Source organism: Sarcophilus harrisii, chromosome 2, assembly GCF_902635505.1.
Source record: "Sarcophilus harrisii chromosome 2, mSarHar1.11, whole genome shotgun sequence".
In the NCBI taxonomy this organism is placed as follows: Eukaryota; Metazoa; Chordata; class Mammalia; order Dasyuromorphia; family Dasyuridae; genus Sarcophilus; species Sarcophilus harrisii.
The window spans coordinates 446619721-446642250 of NC_045427.1; the positions used below are offsets into that span (position 1 = coordinate 446619721).

A 22530-nucleotide genomic window follows, 5' to 3' on the forward strand; every position below is an offset into this window, starting at 1 on the left:
ATAGAGCTATTTATATTCTTCCTTTAGATTTTTCCTGTTCTATGTCGGTCTTAAATGAGCTTTGCTGCTATGCCTTCTCTGCAGTGTTAGAGGTTAATTTTGTGGGGTGGTATAAAGGGTTAAGGAAGTGAAGTCTTAGGTAAGGGTGTTTGATGAGGGGGTAACTGTTTATATCACCGTATTAGACTTGAAACGTAAAATGCTTTCTCCTTTTCTTCTATCAGCTGCTCAGAGGAGACACATTACAGCTCCTGCTGAAGCCCCTAACCTTCTTCCCTTCTCTTCTGCCCCTTCCCCATACCCTCACTTGGCTTGAAGAAAGTGGCCCCGAGGTTGGCCTCATCCCTGGTGCTATGTACACAGTGAAGTTGCCACTATGGCTGTGGCCATGACCAGGACTGGCCACACAGCTGCTGTAGGCTCTGGATGCCACAAGGAAGTTATAGAGCAGACACATTTAAAGGGGAATTACACTGCAGGAAATGCACAAGGAGGGCAGCACCTGGAGTAAGTGGATCTGGTGTAATTCCCCACTCAACTCATGACAGTGACAGCAGCTCTTTCTCCAAGAGGCAGAAGTATGAAGTGAAGACGCTTTTGCAGCCCTCAAGATGAACTCCACCTTGGAAGGGAATCAGAGCAGCCCTCCTTTTTGCCTTCTGGCAGTTAACTATTTGGAGACTATCAATTTTTGTCTCTTGGAAGTAATGATCATTATTTTTTTAACTGTGCTCATCATTTCAGGCAACATCATTGTGATTTTTGTTTTCCATTGTGCACCTTTACTAAACCATCACACTACAAGCTATTTTATCCAGACTATGGCATATGCTGACCTCTTGGTAGGAGTGAGCTGCCTGGTCCCTTCCTTATCATTACTGCATTATCCCCTTCCGTTGGAGGAGTCCTTGACCTGCCAAGTATTTGGCTATGTGGTGTCAGTGCTGAAGAGCGTCTCTATGACTTCTCTGGCCTGCATTAGTATTGACAGGTACATAGCAATCACCAAACCTTTGACCTACAACACATTAGTCACACCCTGGAGACTCCGAATTTGTATCTTGGTGATTTGGTTCTATTCTACCCTGGTTTTCCTACCTTCTTTCTTTCACTGGGGTAAACCTGGATATCATGGAGATGTGTTTCAGTGGTGTGCTGAATCCTGGCCCACTGACCCATACTTTAGCCTCTTCATTGTGTTGATGCTCTATGCCCCTGCAGCTTTCGTGGTGTGCTTTACCTACTTCAACATTTTCCGCATCTGCCAGCAGCATACTAAGGAGATTAGTGAAAGGCGGGCCCGTTTCAGTAGCCAGAGCAGAGAAGCTGGGGACATGCAGTCCTGCCCAGAGAAGCGCTACGCCATGGTCCTGTTCCGTATCACCAGTGTTTTCTATATCCTCTGGCTGCCATACATCATTTACTTCTTGATGGAGAGCTCTGCTGGCTTCAGCAACCGCACCGCATCCTTCTTGACAACCTGGCTTGCCATTAGCAACAGTTTCTGCAATTGTGTCATTTACAGTCTCTCCAACAGTGTTTTCCAAAAAGGACTGAAGAGACTCTCTGGGGCAGTGTGTACCTCTTGTGTAAGGCCAACAGCAGCCAAGGACTCTTGTCCTAAGAGTAAAGGGGGCCATGTCTGAAATGACTCTCAGCATGCTTGTGTTACTGGTGTTTCTTAGTTAGAAAATTGGGAACAAAAATCATATCATCTTAACTTCTGTATTTGAAAGAAGATTTTTCTGAGCAGTATTTTGGGGCCCTAATAATTAAAACAATAAACATAAATTGTTGGATACAATTTTTAAAATGTCAAGGAAAATATTCTGGTTCTCAAATCATGCCATGCACAGCATTTCTCTTGGGCTGGTATGACTGCACATGGATACAGGGTAGCTTCAGCGTCGATGGGCCTTCGTTTTGTATGGCTTTACTGTGTTCTTTCCAACTATTTATATTACATGTATAAATGGTTTCTATGGGCAGGAATGTCCAACTGTGGCAGTGAATTCTAGGAATCCTTATGTTTGCCAAAGTGTAACTTCACTGCAAGTTTCAACACTATCAGTTGGGCCAAGGTAGGGAGGGTGGCAGATTTTTATGTCTTTCTCCCCTGAAGTGAGCGCTCTCCACAGATTGAGTAATGTGATCCCTTGAACATTAACTTTATAAATTTGCAATGAGCCATGCAGTAATCGTGCAATCAAGTCATGAGGTTGATGAGAAGCTGAGCTAACTTCAGCACTATGCCCTGCTTCACAGCTCTCTAAAGAACCATTATACAGGGATATGATTTAATTTATAGGATTTGTCTTGTGTGCGTGGGGAGGAGGTATGTATGCATGTGTGTGCACGCTTTGAATATTTGAATTCAGTCAAATATATCTGTTACAGTAAAATGTATTTTAATAAGCTAAAAAACAATTATCTTTAATGATATAGTTGGGGCTGCAATTTTGATCATATTGTTAAGTTAAACAGATATATTATAAAAATCTTACCAGAAATGATATTTGTTTTGCTTATTTTATCCAAAGACTTTTGAGACCTTATCAATTAGAATATCAGGGAAAAGAACAGAGACTGAGGGAAAGAAGCATTTTTTGAGGCTTATTTTAGTCATAACTAAAATCAGTGAATACAACAGCAGCTAATTCTTTTTTGGAAATGTTCCAGGTCTGTTGCTAGCTAAATAATATCTTAAATGTTCACTTTGTGAAAATGTATTTAAGGAATCTTCATTTGAAAAGAATATGGGGAGTTGCTAAGCAAGGACTAATTTTTGCTTGCTTGGAAAAAATCTTGGTGGATTGAGGTTCTTAGTTCTTTAAAAAAAAACTGTCCTTTTAGCCAGAGTGTTAACAATTTTAAGTTTCAAATTTAATTCTATTGACCTATTTATTCTAGAGAATTGATGTTGGGTGGTTTGTTATTTAAATATATAGTTGTTTTATGAGCAAGAGATTTAATGGATTTGTGGTTTTGTCATAAAGAATGTTTCCTCCATTTACAGCAACCTTTCACTTGTTAGTTTTTATGAGTTACCATAGTTGAAGACATTTGTCTTCTTGTAACCAGGTTTCTATTGATGAGCCCATTTGCATTTAGCTATACTGGTGTCTTAGACAACAGACATATCAGCTTCATTCTTAGTAGGGCCTCCTAGAGCTTTTGCTCTGATGATATACCCTTTGAAAACTCAGGACCCCCCTCCACACTACATTTCAACATCAGAAAAGGACTTTGATAGAGGAAATATTCTCAATGGAGAATAAACATTCCCCAAGAAGTTAAATGCTTTGTCATATTCTTTTATTTTTTTAGAGGAAGTTTTCAAAGAGAATATTTAGTACTGCCATTTGAGTAGAGATAGTATGAATGATGATAACAACATCAACTCATTTTTCTGTAGTTCTTACTATTAAAGCACTTTCCTCAAAACCAATCCTGTGAGAGATCAGTAATGTAAATTTTTTCCAATTTTACAGATGAGAATACTGAGGCTCAGAAACATAAAGTGGCCTGCCTATAGTCACTTAATGTCATAAAATTTAGTATGTGTGAGATCCATCACTCAAATTATTTATTCTGACTTTAAGACCCTTTCAGTATCATAGTTATCTCTACCTGTATTGATGATGTTCAATGAGATGAAAAGCAAAAAGGGGCAAAGGAGGGAGGGCTGAGAATAGAGTAGAACACACATCTGAATTATTTCACAGCTCTAAGAAATAATTGCAGATCTTTGATAAAATTTGTAGGCGTGTGTGTGTGTGTGTGTGTGTGTGTGTGTGTGTTTTGGGGTTGTTTGTTTTGTTTTTAAGTTTTATTTTCTACCAGCATTCTTAGAGCCTTTGGGAAAATGGCTTATTTATGTTTATAAGGCTTTTATGTTGTTTGAACTTAATATATATGGCATGTTTCAATTTATAGTCTGTATTATGCTGTTATGCAAAATTAATTCTTAAATGATTGGGTATTTATTAAAAACCTAGACTTCATATTCTTTATTCTCTGTGGTAGCTTGCTTGCTGTTTATTTTAAATCTGATTTTGAGCTTCTTTGCTATTATTCAAAGCTTGTCCTGAAATCATATGTTGTATTGAAAGTAACCATATGGAATCAGCACTGAATAGAACCCACGACCACCTTTTTCTACCTCCTAAAACAGCTATTATATTGTACTCTTCGCACTCCTTGTTATTAAAAGGTGACGACCCTGGAAGATGAACAGCCACTGTCCTTTGCCCATGTGTCAGGTAGAAAGACAGTTTATTTATTAAGATATGTGTACAATGTGTTGGTGAAATTCACATTAGTAAATATTGAAGTCTTGAGAAAGCCAGTTTTTTTTAACTAAATTTCACAACAAGGTGATAGGTTTTCTTTCTGTTTATGATACTTCTCAAAGCCTATAATTCTTTTCTAGTAGAAATGTTTCCTAGGCAAGAACTTAATTCTGTTTAATTGAATAAACACTAGTTAGCCCCTGCTATGTAAAGGGTACTGGGCTTATAGAACTAAGGGAGAAACCAAATTTAGTTAAGCTAGAGTTCCTCCCTGTTAAGGACATGTGACCCTCCAATAGGATCATGGAACTGTTGAGAGCATTTATCCCTTTCCCTCATTTGTATCCCTGAGGAAACTAAAACCTCTAGAGAGAAAAGAACTTGCCCAGGGTCCCATAGGGAGAAGGTGACAGAACTGGAACCCAGCTGGAGCAAATAGTGCATGATATAGATGTAAGAGTGGGTAACATTAGAGCTAGTGATGTCTGAGATGGAGAAGATATTTACTGATAGAAGGAAATGAAAATTTTCATAGGACTGATAGCATTTGAGATGGACTTTAAAGAATGTATAGGAATTCATTAGGTGGGCTGAATAAAGGAGAGGATAGAACCTTTTAGGAATTTGGAGCAGCACATAGGCATAAGCATGGAGATGGAAAAACTCCAACCATTTTGATGAGGGCATGAAAAATCTGGCAGGGAGTAGGTTTAAATAAAGATGTACTTTGAAGGCTCTTGAATGCTAGTCTAACAGGTTTGAGGGCTTTGCATAGTGTGAATAGAGGAGTGATGGATGGAGCAGATATATAAGAGAAATATATCTAGCCTTTAATGAGAATGGATTGTTGAGGATGAGTGTAGGTAGAAAAAGATGTTAAGAGATTCTTGCAGTACTCCAGACAGATGGCAAGGGGATCTGATCTGTATTAGCAGTGGGAAATGAATAGAAAGAATACTGTGGAGAAATAAGTATTAATAAATATTAAGTTCCAAGTAATGCCTGAGTGAGCTGCTAGTCTCTTTACAACCAAAAGATTATTGCTTTTGAAAGTTTCTTGCAGTTAATATTTTAATTTTTTTTTCTAATGCCAAATTTAGATTCTGTAGCAGGTGTTAGCAGAAAGAGAAATTAAGTTGAAAAAGGAATTTTGAAAAATATGACTTATATTTGTAAATACTTCATGCAGTCAGTTTTTTTAAGTGTCTTCATTTAATGCCATAGTCAATAATATACAGTTCAAATACCAAATGTACTTCAGAGTGGAAAAAATAGATACCTATATGTGTGTACACACATGCAAACACCCACACACATACACATATTTTTAGATTCAATTACCTTCCTGGTAGGACAGTTCCTTTAACTTTATATATTATGTAGTTGCTAGGTCTCAGAATAGATAAGCTTACATCCTTTGTTTTTGATGATTTGACAACACTGGCATAACAACATGGCAAAGTGTCACATTCTTCCAAAGGAAATTTGGAAATAAAGTTATGTTAATGCTTTATATTTTAAAATTATTTCTTACAGTTTCTTCTAATGGTCTTGTAAAAGTTGTCTTGATTCTTTGATAGTAGTGTTGGGTGACAGTAGTTAGTAAAGGGCAATGTACCACTCAGCTGCTTTCTTGAAAAGGGTCATCAAATACATTGAAATAAAATGGCCATTTGAGAGCACTTTAAATGGAATTATTGACTCTGATCTGTAAAATATGTTTCTCTAGGTTTCTTTGCTAAGCATCTGTAAAAATAGTTGAATAATGTTCATTAAGTCACTGGCATCAAAACTTGAATTTTCATATTAGAAATAATTTGAAAATGAGGACCTGAGGTAAAGTCAGAGTTATCTCTGCTAGAGTGGGTCTCTCTACCTTTCAGATTAGGCAAAAATTTTTTTAGTTTTCTCTTTAGATATAATTTCCCCATTTTCCCCATCTTTAAAAAAAAAAAAAAGGCTTTCATAGAGGTTGACTTGACTGTAGGAGAAAGCTTCATTTATGTGACTATTGTGATTTTTTTAATCAAAAAATTAAAACTAACATGTGCAGTGTTCATTGCAGTTCATACATTGTTGCATATAAAGATTTGGGAGTATTTAAATACTCCCAAGTATAAGAAATTTTTCTTAATAATTTAGAATTTTGAAAAATATATGAATCATTATCTAAGTGTATTTTTGCACATTTTCCAGTTTCAGATAACAAGAAGGAAAATAACAAATGATACTTTTAAAAAATCACTCCTTAATATTATTTACAAAACTTAATTGCTTACTAGTATGTGAAGACATTTGCTCAGTAATAAGAATACAAAGTAAATAGAACAAAGAAATCTGCTCTCAAGGAAAAAGAGACATGTATATGAGTAACTATACTAGATTGGAATGCATTAAGTACAGAGAAGAGATTCAGGTGAATTACCATGTGAAATCTAAAAGGAATAGGATACTTTGAACAGAACCCCAGAAGGTTTCTTCCTTTGTTGGTATAAGAATTGAGGTAGCCACTCCTTCCAGATTAGGAGCAAAAATTTAGAGAGGGGAAAGTGTTCTACTTTGCATGAACTTGAGGATAAGTGAAAGGACTTAGTATCACATAATTAAATAAATATGTTAGAACAAGAGTGTAGAAATCTGTGAATACCAGAATCTGTAATTGAGACTTTAAATGGTAGGAAGCCATAAAGATATCTCTCAGTAGAAAGATAAGATTAATATAATTAGATTTCTAAACATTTCACTTTACCTTTTTTCACTAGTAGGTAAGAGATAGATCAGTGTTCCTGCCATTCTTTGGTATGAGATAACATAGTATAATGGAAAGATCATTGAATTCTGAATCAGATCTGGCTATCCAGTTCTTTCACTTACTACTACCTCTGCAAGGTTGGACAAATTGGCTAATCTTTCCAAGCCTCAGTTTCCTCATCTATTAATTTAAGGGTTGGAATAAGATTTCTTTAAGATAATTCTGTGACCCTAGGGTAGTAAATAAGGCATGAACTATCTCAAGTTCAGAATCTAGTGCTAAGTTGCTTTTCCATGCTACCCAATAGCATTTTATCCCTAAAATTAACAAGCTGAGAAAGGTAGGGAAGGTCAATATATTTCTTCTTTTATTTGAAAGTAACATCATCTACATTTGCTTCTTTTTATATGGTCCACTTTTTCTCCCATCATTCACTTTTCTTCAGGGTAACTGTAGTCATCATATTGTTAGCAGCTTTAAGACAGTGCTAGAAATGAGGTAGGTAAAGAAGACTCATCCAGAATACAACATAGTTGTGAAGTAGCATAAAAGAGATCTTTATAATATTCCTTTTTTAATGGTAGAAAATTTTCACACTCAATAGCACATGAGTGTTTTGTCTTAGAGAAGTGAAGCTATGTACTTTACAAATATTATGTAAAGATTTGAGGCTGCCAATTGAAAATAATACCAAGGAGCAAAAAATTTTCAGATTTTGCCTAGGGTGCAAAAGTGACTTCTCTAAGTCAGGAAGGACACTGTTTTGTTTTGGTTTTTTTAGAAGTAGCCCAGTGATATGTGAAGAGTTTTCTATGTCATTTTCAGGTTGATCTTCAATATAAAAGATAACATATTAGAGTAGAATGCAAACAATTTTGAGTTGGTTAATCAATATTTATTAAATCCCTACTGTGTTCCAGATGCTGTGCTAAGTGCTAAATATATAGAAAAAGGCAAAAGACAGTTCCTGCCCTCAAGGAGCTTACTAACTAATGGAGGAGACATGCAAGTATATACAAAGCAAAGTCTATAATTAACAGAGAGGAGGCACTGGAATTGAGAAGCTAGAAAAGGCTTTTAGTAAAAGATGAGATTTTAGTTGGTACTTAAAGAAAGCTAGGGACTTCAGTACTTATGCAAGTATATACAAAGTAAAGTCTATAATTGACAGGAGGCACTGGAATTGAGAGGCTAGAAAAGGCTTTTAGTAAAAGTTGAGATTTTAGTTGGTACTTAAAGAAAGCTAGGGACTTCAGTACTTAGGTACAGATGAGGGAGACCATTTCGTGCATGTGGGACAGCCAGAGAAAATTAAATGGAGTCAAGAGATGATGCATATCTTGTTCTTGAAATAGGCAGGAGGTAAGTGTCACTGGTTCCAAGAACACGTAATATAAGAAGATGGTATAAGAAGACTAGAAAAGTAGGCTTTGAGTACCAAACAAAACATTTTGTATTTGCTCAAAAAGACAGTAAGAAGCCACTGTAGTTTATTGAGGATAAGGATGACATGATCAGACTTTCAGTTTAGGAAAGTCACTTTATTGGAGGATGGACTGAGTTGGGGAGCTTTAAGACAGGCAGACCCACTAAGCAAACTATTGTAATAACAAGTGTGAGATGGTGAGGGACTATATGAAAATGTGGCAGTGTCAGAGGAGAAAAGGATATATATTCTAGAGAAATATATTCTGGAATGGGTCACTTTGCAAAGATGAATGGCTTTGGGTAAAAGAGTAAAGTCCAAAATGACTCCTAGTTTATAAGCCTGAGGAGTTGGGAAGATGGTGTTGCCCTCAATAGTAATAGTGAGGTGAGCAAGGGTATGGGGAGCATGATTGGGGGACAAACTAAGTTTCATTTTATTCATATTAAATTTAAGTTGTCTATTCTGCATCCAGCTTGAAGTACCTAAAAGGTAGTTGGAGGTACAAGATTGGAAGCAAGCAGAGAGGATGAAGCAGAATAGGTAGGTTTAAGAATCAGCAGCAGAAAGATGGAAATTAAATCCATGAAAGCTGTTGAGATCACAATATGAAATCGTATGAAGGGAAAAGAGGAGAGGAAAGGACAAGAATCCTGAGGGGCACCTGTGATTTGAGGGCATGGTTTGGAAAAGCATCCAGCAGTGGAAACAGGAAAGGGGCAGTCAAATGGATAGGAGAAGAGACAGGAGAGAAGAGAGTATCAGGAAAAGTGACCAGTAGTGTCAGAGACCTTAAAGAGGTGAAAAAAGGAGGTCATTGGATTTGGTAATAAAGATATTATCAGTAACTTTGGAGAGAGCAGTTTCAGTAGAATGATAAGGTCAGAAGCCAGACTTTAAGAGGTTTAAGAAGAGAATGAGAAGGAAAAGTGGAGGCACTGTTTTAGATGGCCTTTTTGAAGAGTTTAGCTACAAAGGGCAGAAGACATATAGGGCAATAGTTAACAGAGATGGAAAGGTCAGGATGGAGGAGACATAGGCATCAGGAAATGAGATTGAAATTAAGTAAAAGAATGGCGATGACAAAGGGGACAGTCTGTTGGAGAAGACAAAGTAGAATGGGGTCATTTGAGCAAGATTAACCTCATTTCAGAAGGAGGTGATGGCAAAAGGCATTTGAATGATAAGAGAGGAGGAAGAAGGGAGAAGAGAAAGTTCACAGTACATAGCCTCATTGTTTCTATAAAATTAAAGGAGCTAAGAGAGTTGAAGGGAAAGGGAGGGAGTCTTGGGAATTTTGAGGAGGGATGAAAAGGTTTGAAAGAGCTGCTGGAGGGTTGGGGAAAGAGCAGTTAAATGACTCAGTGGATAAAGCAACGGCCCAGAAGTTAGGAGACCCGAGTTCAAATCCAGCCTCAGCCACTTAGCTGTGTGATCCTGGGCAAGTCATTTAACCCCAGTTGCCTTGCAAAAAAAGAAAGAAAGCTGCTGATGAGTGTGGAATAGTAAGTTAATAAGAGAGGGAAGTGTCTAATGAGGGCCTGGTTGAAGAATCTGGGTGGAATTCAATTCCAGCTCAACTACTACCTTTGTAATCTTGAACAAATAAGTGTAACCTTCTTTGAGGCTCACTTTCTTCTTCTGTAAAGTGAGGAATTTGAATTAGATTGTCTAAGGTTCCTCCTGAATAAACTCTCTGGTCCTTTATAGGGATGCTTAGATGAGAGCCTATTGTAACAAAGGACAAAGAGGTTGGAGAGGGAAGGGATCATAGTCATTCTGAGTGATATTATTGCTAACAAGTTCACTGTGACAGCTTATGCTCATTAAACAGTTGCTGTGCAGCAACAATTGACATGTTGGAGGATTAGGAGGGGTAATGCCATTTCTTAGCTCCCACACAGATCTAAGAAGTAAGGGGAAAAAGAAACTAGGGGATCAGAGGTGTGGAAAACCTCAAAAAAAGAGGTCTCTTTGGACCTCTTAATTTACATATTAATCATGAGCCTGTTGCCTCATTGTTATCTCTGAGCCTTCTAGGAAATAAAACAGTGAAAAGAAAAGTCTATATAAAACTTCCCTGAGAGGTAGATATTATCAATCAGTCCAACAATGATTATTTATTAAATGCTTACTATGTACCAGATATTGAGGTAGCATATGGGAGTATAACTAGAAAGATTAAAGCAATCTTTGCTCACAAGGAGCTTATGTTCTAAGGGGAGACAAGTATATGCAAAAATATGTCAAGAATAAGCATTATTACAAATACAAAAGAAGTAATTAAATACAAAGGCATTTTTGGAAAGGAGAAAGATTGTGGGGGGATGAGAAAAAGCTTCATGCAGAATATGGTCCATTGGTAGCATTTTAAAGAAAGAAAGGCACTGTGAGGTAAGGGTAAGGGGTAGATATTTCCAAGCTTGGGAACTACCAGTGTAAAAGCATGGATGGAAAAATGGGGTGTTATGAGTCAGAGAAAAAGGCCAATTGACAGGGTTACATAGGATAGGAGAAGTGCTACCTAATGAAACTTAAAAGGTTTTGTAGGGCTTTAAAATCTATTCAAAGGTGTTTATATTTGATTCTAAAAGCAATAAGTATCCACCAAAGTTTGTAGAGTAGGGAAATCACATAGTCAGATCTGTACCTAAGAAAAATGAATTTGGTAGTGGTATAGAGGACAAACTTGGAGCAGTGAAAGACATAAGGGAAGTTTGCAGTAACCTATGTGAGAAATGATGAAACCTAAACTGAGGTTGCTATGTGAGTTAAGAAGAGTTCATAAGAGAGTTATTGTACATAGCAACAAGATTATGTGATGATCTACTCTTGATGGATGTGGTTCTTTTCAGCAGTAAGGTGATTCAGGCCAATTTCAACAGACTTGTGATGAAGAGAAATATCTGCACCCAAAGAGAAGACTGTGGGGGCTGAATGTGGAACATAACATAGTATTTTCACCTTTTTATTGCTGTTTGCTTGCTTTCTTTTTTCTTTCTCATTTTTTTCCTTTTTGAGCTGATTTTTCTTGTGTAGCATGATAAACGTAGAAATATGTATAGAAGAATTACATATGTTTAACATATATTGGATTACTTGATAAAGAGAGGTTAGGGAGAAGAGGAGAAAAATTTGGAACACAAGGTTTTGCAAGGGTGAATGTTGAAAACTATCTTTGCATATATTTTGAAAATAAAAAGCTATTTAATTAAAAAAAGAAAAGGGCTTAGATGTAAGAAATTTTGTAAAGCTAAAAATGGCATGGTTTAGCAAATTAATTACATATGTGGAATGAAAGAAAAGTAGAGAATCTAGTTATATCAAAGTGATAAACCTGAAATAATGGAAAAGATAATGTCTTTGACAGAATTAGGAAATTTTGCAAGAGGGGAAGTTTTCTGTTTAGGGTTAGGTTGTTTTGTTTTATTTTTGCAGGGGAGAGTATCATTGTGGAAAAATAATGGGTTTGCTTTTGAACATATTACATTTGTTTCCAGAACTTTAGTCTGAAAAGTCCAATAGTCATTTGGTGATGAAAGACTAGAATTCAGAGCAGTGACTAGGACTGGATATATCATTTTGGGAGTCATTAGCATAGAGATAAGAATTAAACTATAGAAGTTGATACCGTTTCCAAGAAATAGTGAAGAGGGATAAGAAGAGTCTAAGACAGATCTTGGGGAACATTTCCATTTAGGGTACATGACATGGATGAAGAACAAGCAAAGACTGAGGAGAAGGCAAGCAGCTAGAAAGCAGGTGAGAGTAATGTAATTAAAAACTCCAATAAAAGAGAGTATCTAAGAGAGCCGTGTCATATACAACAGAGAGGTTAAGAAGGATTAGAACTGAACAGACACACTCTTAGATCCAGGCAGTTCACAGACCATTGCTTATCTTAGAGCAGTTTGAGACAAGTGATGAGAAAGTCAAAAGCCAGATTACAAAGATTGACAAGTAAGTGAGAGAAGAAGATTATTTAATAGATTAAGAAGATGATTTGAGAAACCATACTACCAAAAAAAAAAAAACTGCACCAGCTCTAGAGCTGGTTGTAAATTCTACTTCTGTCTTATACTACCTGGGTGACCCCAGATAACCCACTTAAGCTTTTGGGGCCACAATTTCCTCATTTTTAAATGTGTTTGGGAGAGATGACTGGATGACTTCTAAGGTCCCTTCCAGTTTTAAATCCATATTATGAGTTTAGGAAACTGAGGCAGGCTCCCTACTTCGATAGTAATGCTGTTTCTACTCTACTTCAACAAAATTTTTGTTGGTCAGAGTGGAATAGATAAAAGGATGCTGTGGGTGGGAGGTATGCAGGAGAGTACACTTGCACACACACATACATACACACACACACACATACACACACACACATATGCTTCTGGTACTGAGAAAAGAATTGGTGAAGCAAAAACATAAGAGATAAATCATTCAACAAATACAGGATGGGAAAAGTCTCAATTGCCAGGTTGAAGTGAACTTTACCTTGTATAGGTCAAGAAACCATTGAAAGTTTTTGAGCAAAAAATACAAAATGCTGTGTTGATCTGTTGATAGTGTCCAGAATGGATTAGAGTAGATTAGAAAATAGAGATAGAGAAGATGGGAGATTGTTACTGTATCCTAAACTTGGGGTCTTTAGGTATAGAACTTGGGTCTTAGGAATGGAAATGAAAAGAAATAGCATAGTATATAGTATATTTTAGAGCCTTCTCTGTTACTAGCTTCCTGTGACATTGAGCCCTCTTACTTTCTCTGTACTGTAGCTACCTGTTTTGTTTTTGATTTTGTTTTTTTGTTTTTGTTTTTTAGTGATAGAAATAAAAATTGTTCTAGAAAATCCACAAGTACCTTTCATTTTAAAGTTCTAATTTTAGCAGTTTACATTGTAAGTCTATTCTAGAACTTGAATACTTAATTGTTTTCCTGCCTACAACTGAGTTACATTCCAAACCAATCCAAGAGCAGGAAAAAAAAAAAGCATAAGGAAAAACAAACTAGCTTAAATTAGATGAAGAATAAAAGGTGGATATATATGAGGGGAATGAAAGAATCTGATTTAATTTTAGAATAGAGTTGGCATTTAAAGTAATTCATGTTTCAGTTCAAATCATGGCTGATTAACTGTTAGTGACTGAGTAAAAGCTTACTCCTAGATGTATTCTCCCACACTCCAGACTTGAAACGGGGGAGGAAAAAGATTTTATGTCCTACTGCTCTCTAAAGAAATAAAAATGAAAATGCCAAGCTGTTTTTCTCCTACTCTCTTTTATATAAAAATCAAAGAAACTTAGAGAGTTGAAATAAACTTGAGAGACCACCTAGTTGTTCTGAACAGGATATCCTCAACTTGTGGTTATCCAGCTTCCACTTGAAAACCTCCAGTAATAGGAAACTTACTGTATCCAAAGGCAGACAGTCTTACTTAGAGAAAGTTATAATTATTAGAATGTTTTCCTTATATTGATTCAAAATTTATCTCCCTTCAGATACTCTCATTATTCCTAGTTTTCCCCTCTGACAGCAAACAGAACAAATATAATTGCCACAGTGATATTACAGGCCTGAACAAAATCCACACAAAAAATTTAACCAAAGTAGTCAATAAAAGACATTTCACAATCACTTCTTTGGGAATTTTAAATTATAATGCCCATTTTAAAAGACTCGGGGCATTCCTATCACAAAACATACCATTAATAATAAAATTACAAAATAACAAGATTTATTAATATAAAGAAATTCTTTCAGAAGTTTTCAGAATTTAACTGGAAAGTTAAAATTTAAATTTTGGCTAAGTTAACAGTTTGGTTTTCAAGTCATCATACTAAAGTAATTGTTGTTTGACTCTTAATTGGTCTAACAATTCTGCAAAGTAATTTGAAATTTGTGATGACCGTGTATTTTAAAATCAGCCAGAGGCAGGAATTCAGATTAGGGGGAAATCGTCAATCTTTATTCTCACTGAAGAAAGATCAGAGGTGGAAGAGAATCGGCGATAGCAATGTGTGAGTCAAGCTAGTCAAGCTGAGTCAAGAAGCTAGCTAGACCAGGAGCCACGAGACCAGCACCACCAGAGTAGAACCCAGGCCCAATCTCTCCCAGCCTCTCTTCCTGTCTCTCCGCCTCCACCCACCAAAATTATCATTTCCTATACAACACATCAGGACTTGCACAGAGAGTGGGCGGGGCCATTCTTTATCCAAGCATGTATATTAATATTGTCCATTACTATTTAGCCTCACATGCTTGGAACCTCAGTGTATCAACTCGAGACTCAGCCCATTACAGAAATTATGCAGAGAAAATGACTTTTCATGTTACCTGTTGATCCATAAATTCAACTGCTAAATGTACATATTCTAGACAGGTAAAAAAGAAATTTTAAGATATTTTATATACCAAAGTTTTTATAGCATCACTCTTTATGATAGTAAAGAACAATCAAGTAAATACTCATTGGTTGTAGAATGGCTAAATTAAATTATAATGTATGAATATGGTAGTATGGAGAGTTGGCTTCTGATTCAGGAAGTCCCAAACTCAAACTCTACCTTTGACACAGATAATTGTGGGACTCTGGGCAAGTCATTTGACCTCTCAATCTTTCAGGCAACTGTCTGAGATGCTTAACTTTCAGAGAAAGTGTCAGCCTGCAGAGAGAGAATATCCTCTGTATACTAATAAAGTCAAAGATCTAGAACCTATTCCTACATGAATGTAATGGAATGTAACTGCTTCAGAAAATAGTGAAAGTGATGCCCAGATTTTAGTACTATAGTTTTCAAATAAAATAGCTATTAAATGGCTTTGCAAAATTTAAAAGTATATGTAAAATATCATGACATCTTAAAATTGAAAGGGTCCTCATAAGTCATTTATTCAATCCACTACCTGCTGCATTACCACCCTGTGCCATATCCCATCCCCAACAAGGTTATATGATTATATAGCTTTAAGGTGGTGAGAAAATGAGTTCTACAAATATAAGACAAGGATGCATGACTAAACAGTGAGTTGTCTGAAATGTGATAGACTGGCCAAAAGGTATAACAAATTTAAACTACATTATATACATAGTGTCTAGGACTGGGGTGATTATTACCCTGATCATATTATGTATTGTGATCAATTCTAGGCAGCATATTTTAGTAGGGACATTGACAATCTGGAGAGGAACAGTTGCCATAAAAGAATCAGTGAAGAAAATGGGACTTGTTAGCCTAGAAAAAACTTTGGAAAATGATGGAGAAGGTGGTCATGAGCATGTGGGAAAGAGATTAATTTTTTCTACTTGGCTCTTGAGGGTAGAGACAGTTGGAATTTATATAGTTCCATATAAAGAAAAACTTCCTGACAATTAAAGCTAACAGGAGTAGAAGAAGCTGACTCAGAATCAGCAGAGGTCTCCACAATACTCCACATCCCCAACTAGAAGTTTTAGGGCCAAGACTAAATAACTTACTTATTGGAGATGATGTAGTCTCTGAATTCCAACTCTTCGATTTTGTGTGTGTGTGTGTGTGTGTCTGTGTGTCTGTGTGTATGTGTGTGAGAGAGAGACACACACAAACACACACAGAGAAACTACTTGAAATATTATCTAAGATATTATCTTAGATTTATTTGTGAAATTTCTTCTAGGAAAGCCTCCATTGCCTGAGCTGTTAAAAATCTTATCAAAAAAATTAAATTATTAAAAAAGAATATTTGTGATCTACAATTTTCATTGCTCCCAAGAGCAAATTAAGTGATCAATTAAACTTTTTTTTCCTTTTTAAATATTTTTTCTTTTCTCATGAGGTAGATTGTGAGGCTAGATTCCTGCTTAGATTATGCTAATAATAATAGTTCTTTCCTAATACTAGTTATTCTTGCAAATAAACCAGATTTATACAACAGTTGTAAAATTCATTTCACTTTGACTAGCTTTTACTAAGTGCCTGTGTACAAAGTGGATGAATAAAAAAGGAGAACCAATTTGTAGCCTTGGCAATATTTTAGGCAAAAAGTTAATAAGGATCTGAAAAGGGTCATGGCCAACTAACAAGACAAAAAGGGACAGAGGAAATGTAATGAAACTAGAATTGGTAGAAATTGGCATCTGATTTGGGTTGGGGGTAAATGAAGAGTTTAATATGCCTCTTAAGTTTTCAGATTTGGATAATGAGATAATTGATAGTACCTTCCTTAGAAATAAGGAAGGTTTAATTTTGAACTTGTTGAATTTGAGTTTGAAATGCTTTTGGGACATCAAGGTGGAGAATTCTAGCAGATCCTTAGTTATGTGAGACTAGAACTCAGGAGGAAAATCAAAGCTAAATTCATAGATAGATGGATGTTAAGATCGTATATTTTAAGATCAGCACGAGACAGGAATTCAGGTTAGGGGAAAATCGTCAGTCTTTATTCTCAGTGAAGAAGGATCGGAGGTGGAAGAGAATTGGCGATAGCAATGTGTGCAGCTGAGTCAAGAAGCTAGCTCGACCAGCAGCCACACAACCAGCAGCTCGGAGTCTCGAACTCAGCCCAATCTCTCCCCACTTGTCTTGCTCCCTCTCTCTCTGCCTCCACCCACCAAAATCGTCATTTCCTATACAACACATCAGGACTTGCAAGGAGAGTGGGCAGGGACCATTCTTAATCCAATCATGTATATTAATAGAGTATAGCCCAATTACTATCTAGCCTCATGTACTTGGGACCTCAGTGCATCAGCTCAAACCTCAGCCCATTACAGATGGATAATCTGCAGAGATAACTGAACCCATAGAAAAAGAGGAAATCACCAAGAAAAGCTATAGAAAAAAAAAAGGACAGGCCTTATGGGACTCCCATTTGAAAAGGAAGATATCGATGATCCAGCAAAGATAATTAAGATCAAAGCAGCCAGACATTTTTGGAGGGTTCCTAGGATTGAACATGGAAAATATCTAGAAAGAGTAAGTGATCAGTAGTATCAAAAGCTGTCTAAAGTTTGTTTTGGTTCCTTGTAGAGGGCTGAGACTCTTGGGTCGATGCACTGAGGTCCAGATGGCAGAGCACTTAAGGCTAACTACCAATTGGACAATAATACTCTATGGGCATATGCCTGGAAAATGGCCCTTCCCACTGGCCTGTGCTAGCTCGATGATTGGTGTATATAGAAGATTGTAGGAGGGACTAGGGGGTGGAGTAAAACTAGCAGAGTCACTTGGCGGTGGATGAGGAAGAAGACTGTTGCAGAGATCCTACTTCCATCCCCTTCACTTCTCCCCCTAAAGACCAAGAATAAAGACGAAGGACTTTTGTTTATCCTAACTCCAACTGATTCTGAGGTATCCTAGGTGCTAGCGTGGTTGTCACAATTCCTTTTTATAATATAATGTGGAAAAGAGCTGTGGGAACTGCATATTCAATGAGTTAATAAAGTGACATAGTACTCAAAAAACTTAATATCATCTTAAACTGAATCACCAGAAACATGAAGTCCCATGTGAATAAAGGGATAGTTTCCTTGTCCTCTAATCTGGACAGGTTATATCTGGTACTTTGTATTCAATTTTGCTGCCACTTTTAAAGAAGCCCATTAAGATATGTACAGAGGTATAATGACTCAATATCAAGAAATCTATAGAGCTGATAACAAAAGAAATAGAAGGGAAAGCTTTAGAAGTTACAGGGAGAGGAGGATATCTCAACTTTGGAGGTTTTCAAACTAAAATGAGATGATTGTCAGAGGAGTATAGAGGGCATTCTCCCAGACACAGATTGAACTAAATGATCTATAATGCCCATTCTAACAGTTTCTGTAATTTCTTGTAATGGACTGGAATTACAGTTTCTAATTGTTGCATCAAAAAGTGCCTCCCCCCATAAACATACATAAGCTAGTCTCTTTTTCTTTCTGTTATTTTCTACATACACAGACACTAAATTACAGTAGTTATCTTTTTTATTAAAACATTTCAGAATTTTTATATTGCTTTAAACAGTATTGATTCATAGAATTACAAACATTTGAAAGATGAAACTTTCACTTCACAGTCAAGCACCAACATGATCATGCATATAGGATTAAGTCATTTGTAGGAAAAATGCCCCTACAAGATGAATAAATACTCATCACTTCCTGGTGAGGACCAGACCTCTTTATTGATCTATATGGTAAATTTAGGGCAGATAGGTAATGCACTAGATAGAGTACAGGACATGGAGTCAAGAAGACTCATCTTTGTGAGTTTAAATCTGACCTCAGATACTTGCTGTGTAACCCTGAAAAGTCATTTCAACCTGTTTTCTTCAGTTTCCTCATCTGTAAAATAATCTAGAGAAGAAAATAGTAAGCCACTCTAGTGTTTTTGCCAAGGAAACCTGAAATGGAGTCAGAACAAGTCAGACATGACTAAAAACAGCTGAACAACAAAAATAACAACATGGGATAAAGAAAAGGATTTACAAGACAATTGGGATTGAAAACAAAGAAACAGCCTTGCAAGAAGTCATCTTTGTGTCTCAGGAGCCTAAGAAGAACGTAGGTTTGCTGAGTCTTGACTGTACAACTCAGTAAGTTTGCTCAGCAATGAAATTAAAAAAAAAAAAAAAAACTATAATACATTTATAGCTCAATTTTTAGTTCCCTGAAATCACAAAACTCCTTCTCTCAAAAACTGATTAGAGAGAACACTCATGATCTGTAGACAAAATGGTGAGAGGAAAAGAATAGTAAATAAAGAAAAAAAATTTAAAGCTATATAGTCAGATTCAAGTTATACAGTTCACAAGCATGTGAAAGAGAAAGTCATATTTAATCAAGGAGTGGGCTAGACTTGCCATCAGATAAATTCTTTATGAGTGATACTGGTGTAGCTGGACTGGGAAGAGGTACAAAAATAATGGGTTTCTCTTAATTCTGCTTCAAATCTTGTAAATCTGCTGTGTTTTCACCTTCTCCTTTTTTTTTTTTTTTTTTTTTTAAACCAAAAGTCTCCAGAACTTGTTTCAGAAGAATTTCTTCTTTGGAACTCGAGTGGTTTAAAATTAATCCTACTAGACTGAACTTCTGCTAACTTAGGTCAAGAAAGTGGATTTTCTTCAGGTGTTCCAAAATATTAGATGTCATTTTATTCCCTCTCATTGGTTGTTCTTTAGGCTCATCAAAGCCCAAAGAAAAATTAGACACTTCAGCCTAAAAGCTATAACAGTTCAGAAGAATTACTATCACTTGGGTCAATGTGCTTGAAGGTGGTGATGGCCATAATAAAACATGTAGAGAACAAATGGCAGATGACTACATCAGCTTTCGGTGATCAGTATAGTGTGCTTGTGTTAAAAATGGACATCATTTTCACTGGGATTCTTGTTCAGTTCAGATTGTACTTAATGACCTCTGAAGTTTCTTAGAAGTAGGAGATTCTTTGACTACCTCTTGACTTCCTTTGCTTCCTCCAAATATCAGCAAAAATTCTCACTTCTCCAAGAAGCTTTTTCAGGTCTCCCTTAATTCTAGAGCCTTCCCTTTGTGATTTTCTCCAATTTATCTTTTAACTTTCTTGTATACAGGTGTTTGCATGTTGTTTCATTAAATTATAAGCTCTATGGGTACTGGAAATATTTTTTGCATTCTTTTTTGCATCCAGAATGCTTAGCATATTGCTTGAAATGTAGTATAGTAAGTGCTTCTTAAATTGGCTTACATTAAAAAATATTTTGAGTGGAGATCATTGGTTTCACCAGACTGGCAGAGGGATCCACACAAAAATGCCTTAGTCTAATCTCTTTTTTACATGTCAGTCCTGCAGATAATTGAAGAAAATTCCCTTTCTTCCCTCCCCAACTTTTAAAACGGTAAGGAACTTTAAAGATTCTCTCATTCAATTTCCCACACACCTATTTTTACAGATGATACTAAGAGGTAAAGTATGTGTCTCGTTTCACAGGAATAATAAATCTTTTCCCAGTTACACATCCCTGGGTCCTCTGACTAATCCTCTGCTATCACCTGTCCATGTAGCTTTCCCTGATTCCCTTGTACTTAAGCCTACTTTTTAAAAATAATTTCTTCTCTATGGTAGACTCCATGAAAACAAAAATCTATGTTTTTCATCTTTGTATCTCCCTCAGTATATAACATATGATATTGTACACTTCGTGTGTTTAGTAAATGTGAATTGAATTCCATGTGGCTGTGGATCCATGATAGAATTTTATTGTACACTTCGTGTGTTTAGTAAATGTGAATTGAATTCCATGTGGCTGTGGATCCATGATAGAATTCTAAGCTTAATAAATGGTTCGCTGACATGCTGATCTATGTAGGGGGCAGAGTTTTAACCCTTGGGGTAATAAGCACAATTCTGGATACATTACATTCATTGTTGATTATCATGTCAACATGAACTTCTTGTGGAATTCTAAATGCATTCACCGGCTACCAACTTTAACTTTATGCAGCAATATATTAGTGTCTAGCTAGATAAAATTTAATTTTCTTGAGTTCTGGGATTCTTTTATTTTTGTTGATGTATCCCTAATATCTGTCATCATGCCTAACACATAACAGATGCTTGATAAATGCTTTTTAGCTATTAGTTGATGTATAACTGTTGTTCAACTGATAATATGGTTTGGATGTAATTAATAATCCTATGTAAGGTACTTTAAAAAGGTTGTTGAAAGAGTGAGTAAAACCTCTCTGAAATTATAAGTGACCTGTTACTTGTTTTTTACTCCTCTTTCTCAATCTATTTGCTACATTGGGCTATGGTGAGGGTGAGGATGTGAAAAGGAACTGATTATGAATTTTTTCAATCAGCAAAGATATCCTGTTTTTTTCTTTCCCAAACCAACATCACCAGTTTGAGAATAAAAGAAAAACAAAAATCACCAACCTAAATAGTTCTTTTTTTTTTTAAAGGCACATTGGCTATATCCAAAAAAAAAAAAATGTCTCAGGTTGCCTTGACTTCTCACTGTAATCCCCCATATCCATTCTGTTGCCAAGTGTTATTGATTCTACCTTTGCAACATCTCATATATATTGCCTTTTCTTCTCTGACATAGTCACCACTTTGGGTCAGACCTTTATCCCCTCATCTCTAGATGATTGTAATAGCCTACTAGAGGGTTTCCTGCTGCAGATTTCCCCTTATTCCAGTCCATCCTCCATTTAGCTATCCAAGTAGTTGTCCTAAAGTGAAGTCTGATTATGTCATTTCCTTATTCAGTAAACTCTAGTGGGTTCCCTATTGTTTCCTGGATCAAATGGAAAAGTCTCTGTTTAGCTTTAAAAGGCATTCATAACTTGTCCTCTTCCTACCTTTCAAGTCTTTCATCTTATCTCTTTCTATGTACTCTATAATCTAGTGACACTGCATTCTTAGTTGATTCTCACAAGACATTCTTTTTTCTAAATTTATGTCCTCCATGTTTGTAGTGTAGTTTGTCTGTCTCTCCTTTCCTCTCCCCTTCACTGGTCTTCTGTACTTCTTCAGATATCATCTAAAATCCCACCTTCTACAATAAGTTATTCTCCAACCTCTTTAATATTAGTGGTTTCCCTCTGAAATTATGCCAAGTCATCTATTATACATCTTATTTGTACATAGTTGTGTATATGTTGTCTCCTCGAGATTGTGAACTCCTCGAAGTTGGGAATTGTTTTTTCCTTTCTTTGTATCCCCAGTGCTCAGAATAAAGTTTGGCATTTGGTAGGAACTTAATAAATTGTTGAGATTTTTTAAAACTATATTTCATTTTTTTTAATCAGCAAAAATCTACATCTGTCTCCCACTTCACTAAGAACAAAAGAAAAGTAACATCCCTAAAAACAAGCATGAATAATCAAGTAAAAATAATTTCCTCATTAGCCATGTCCAAAAAAAAATGTTTTATTCTGCACCTGAGTTCATTTCTCTGTTAAGAAGTGGGTAGCATATTTTATTATTAGTTCTCTGGAATCATGATTGATGATTACACTGATTAAAGGTATGAATTCTTTCAAAGTTGTTTGTCTTGATTATATTGTTGGTGATATACAAATTGTTCTTCTGCTTGTTTGCTTCACTCAG

At 36.1% G+C, this 22530-nt stretch overlaps 2 protein-coding genes across 7 annotated transcripts in view; both read left to right on the top strand.

Moving 5' to 3' along the window:
- The window catches only part of RABGAP1 (RAB GTPase activating protein 1), a 198137-nt gene that overhangs the window by 119904 nt on the left and 55703 nt on the right, over positions 1-22530 (top strand). The window lies entirely within an intron of this gene.
- Positions 406-6462, top strand: GPR21 (G protein-coupled receptor 21). The gene has a single exon (XM_012553684.3). The coding sequence runs from the start codon at positions 612-614 to the stop codon at positions 1644-1646; it is 1035 nt and encodes a 344-aa protein (XP_012409138.1). The 5' UTR covers positions 406-611; the 3' UTR covers positions 1647-6462.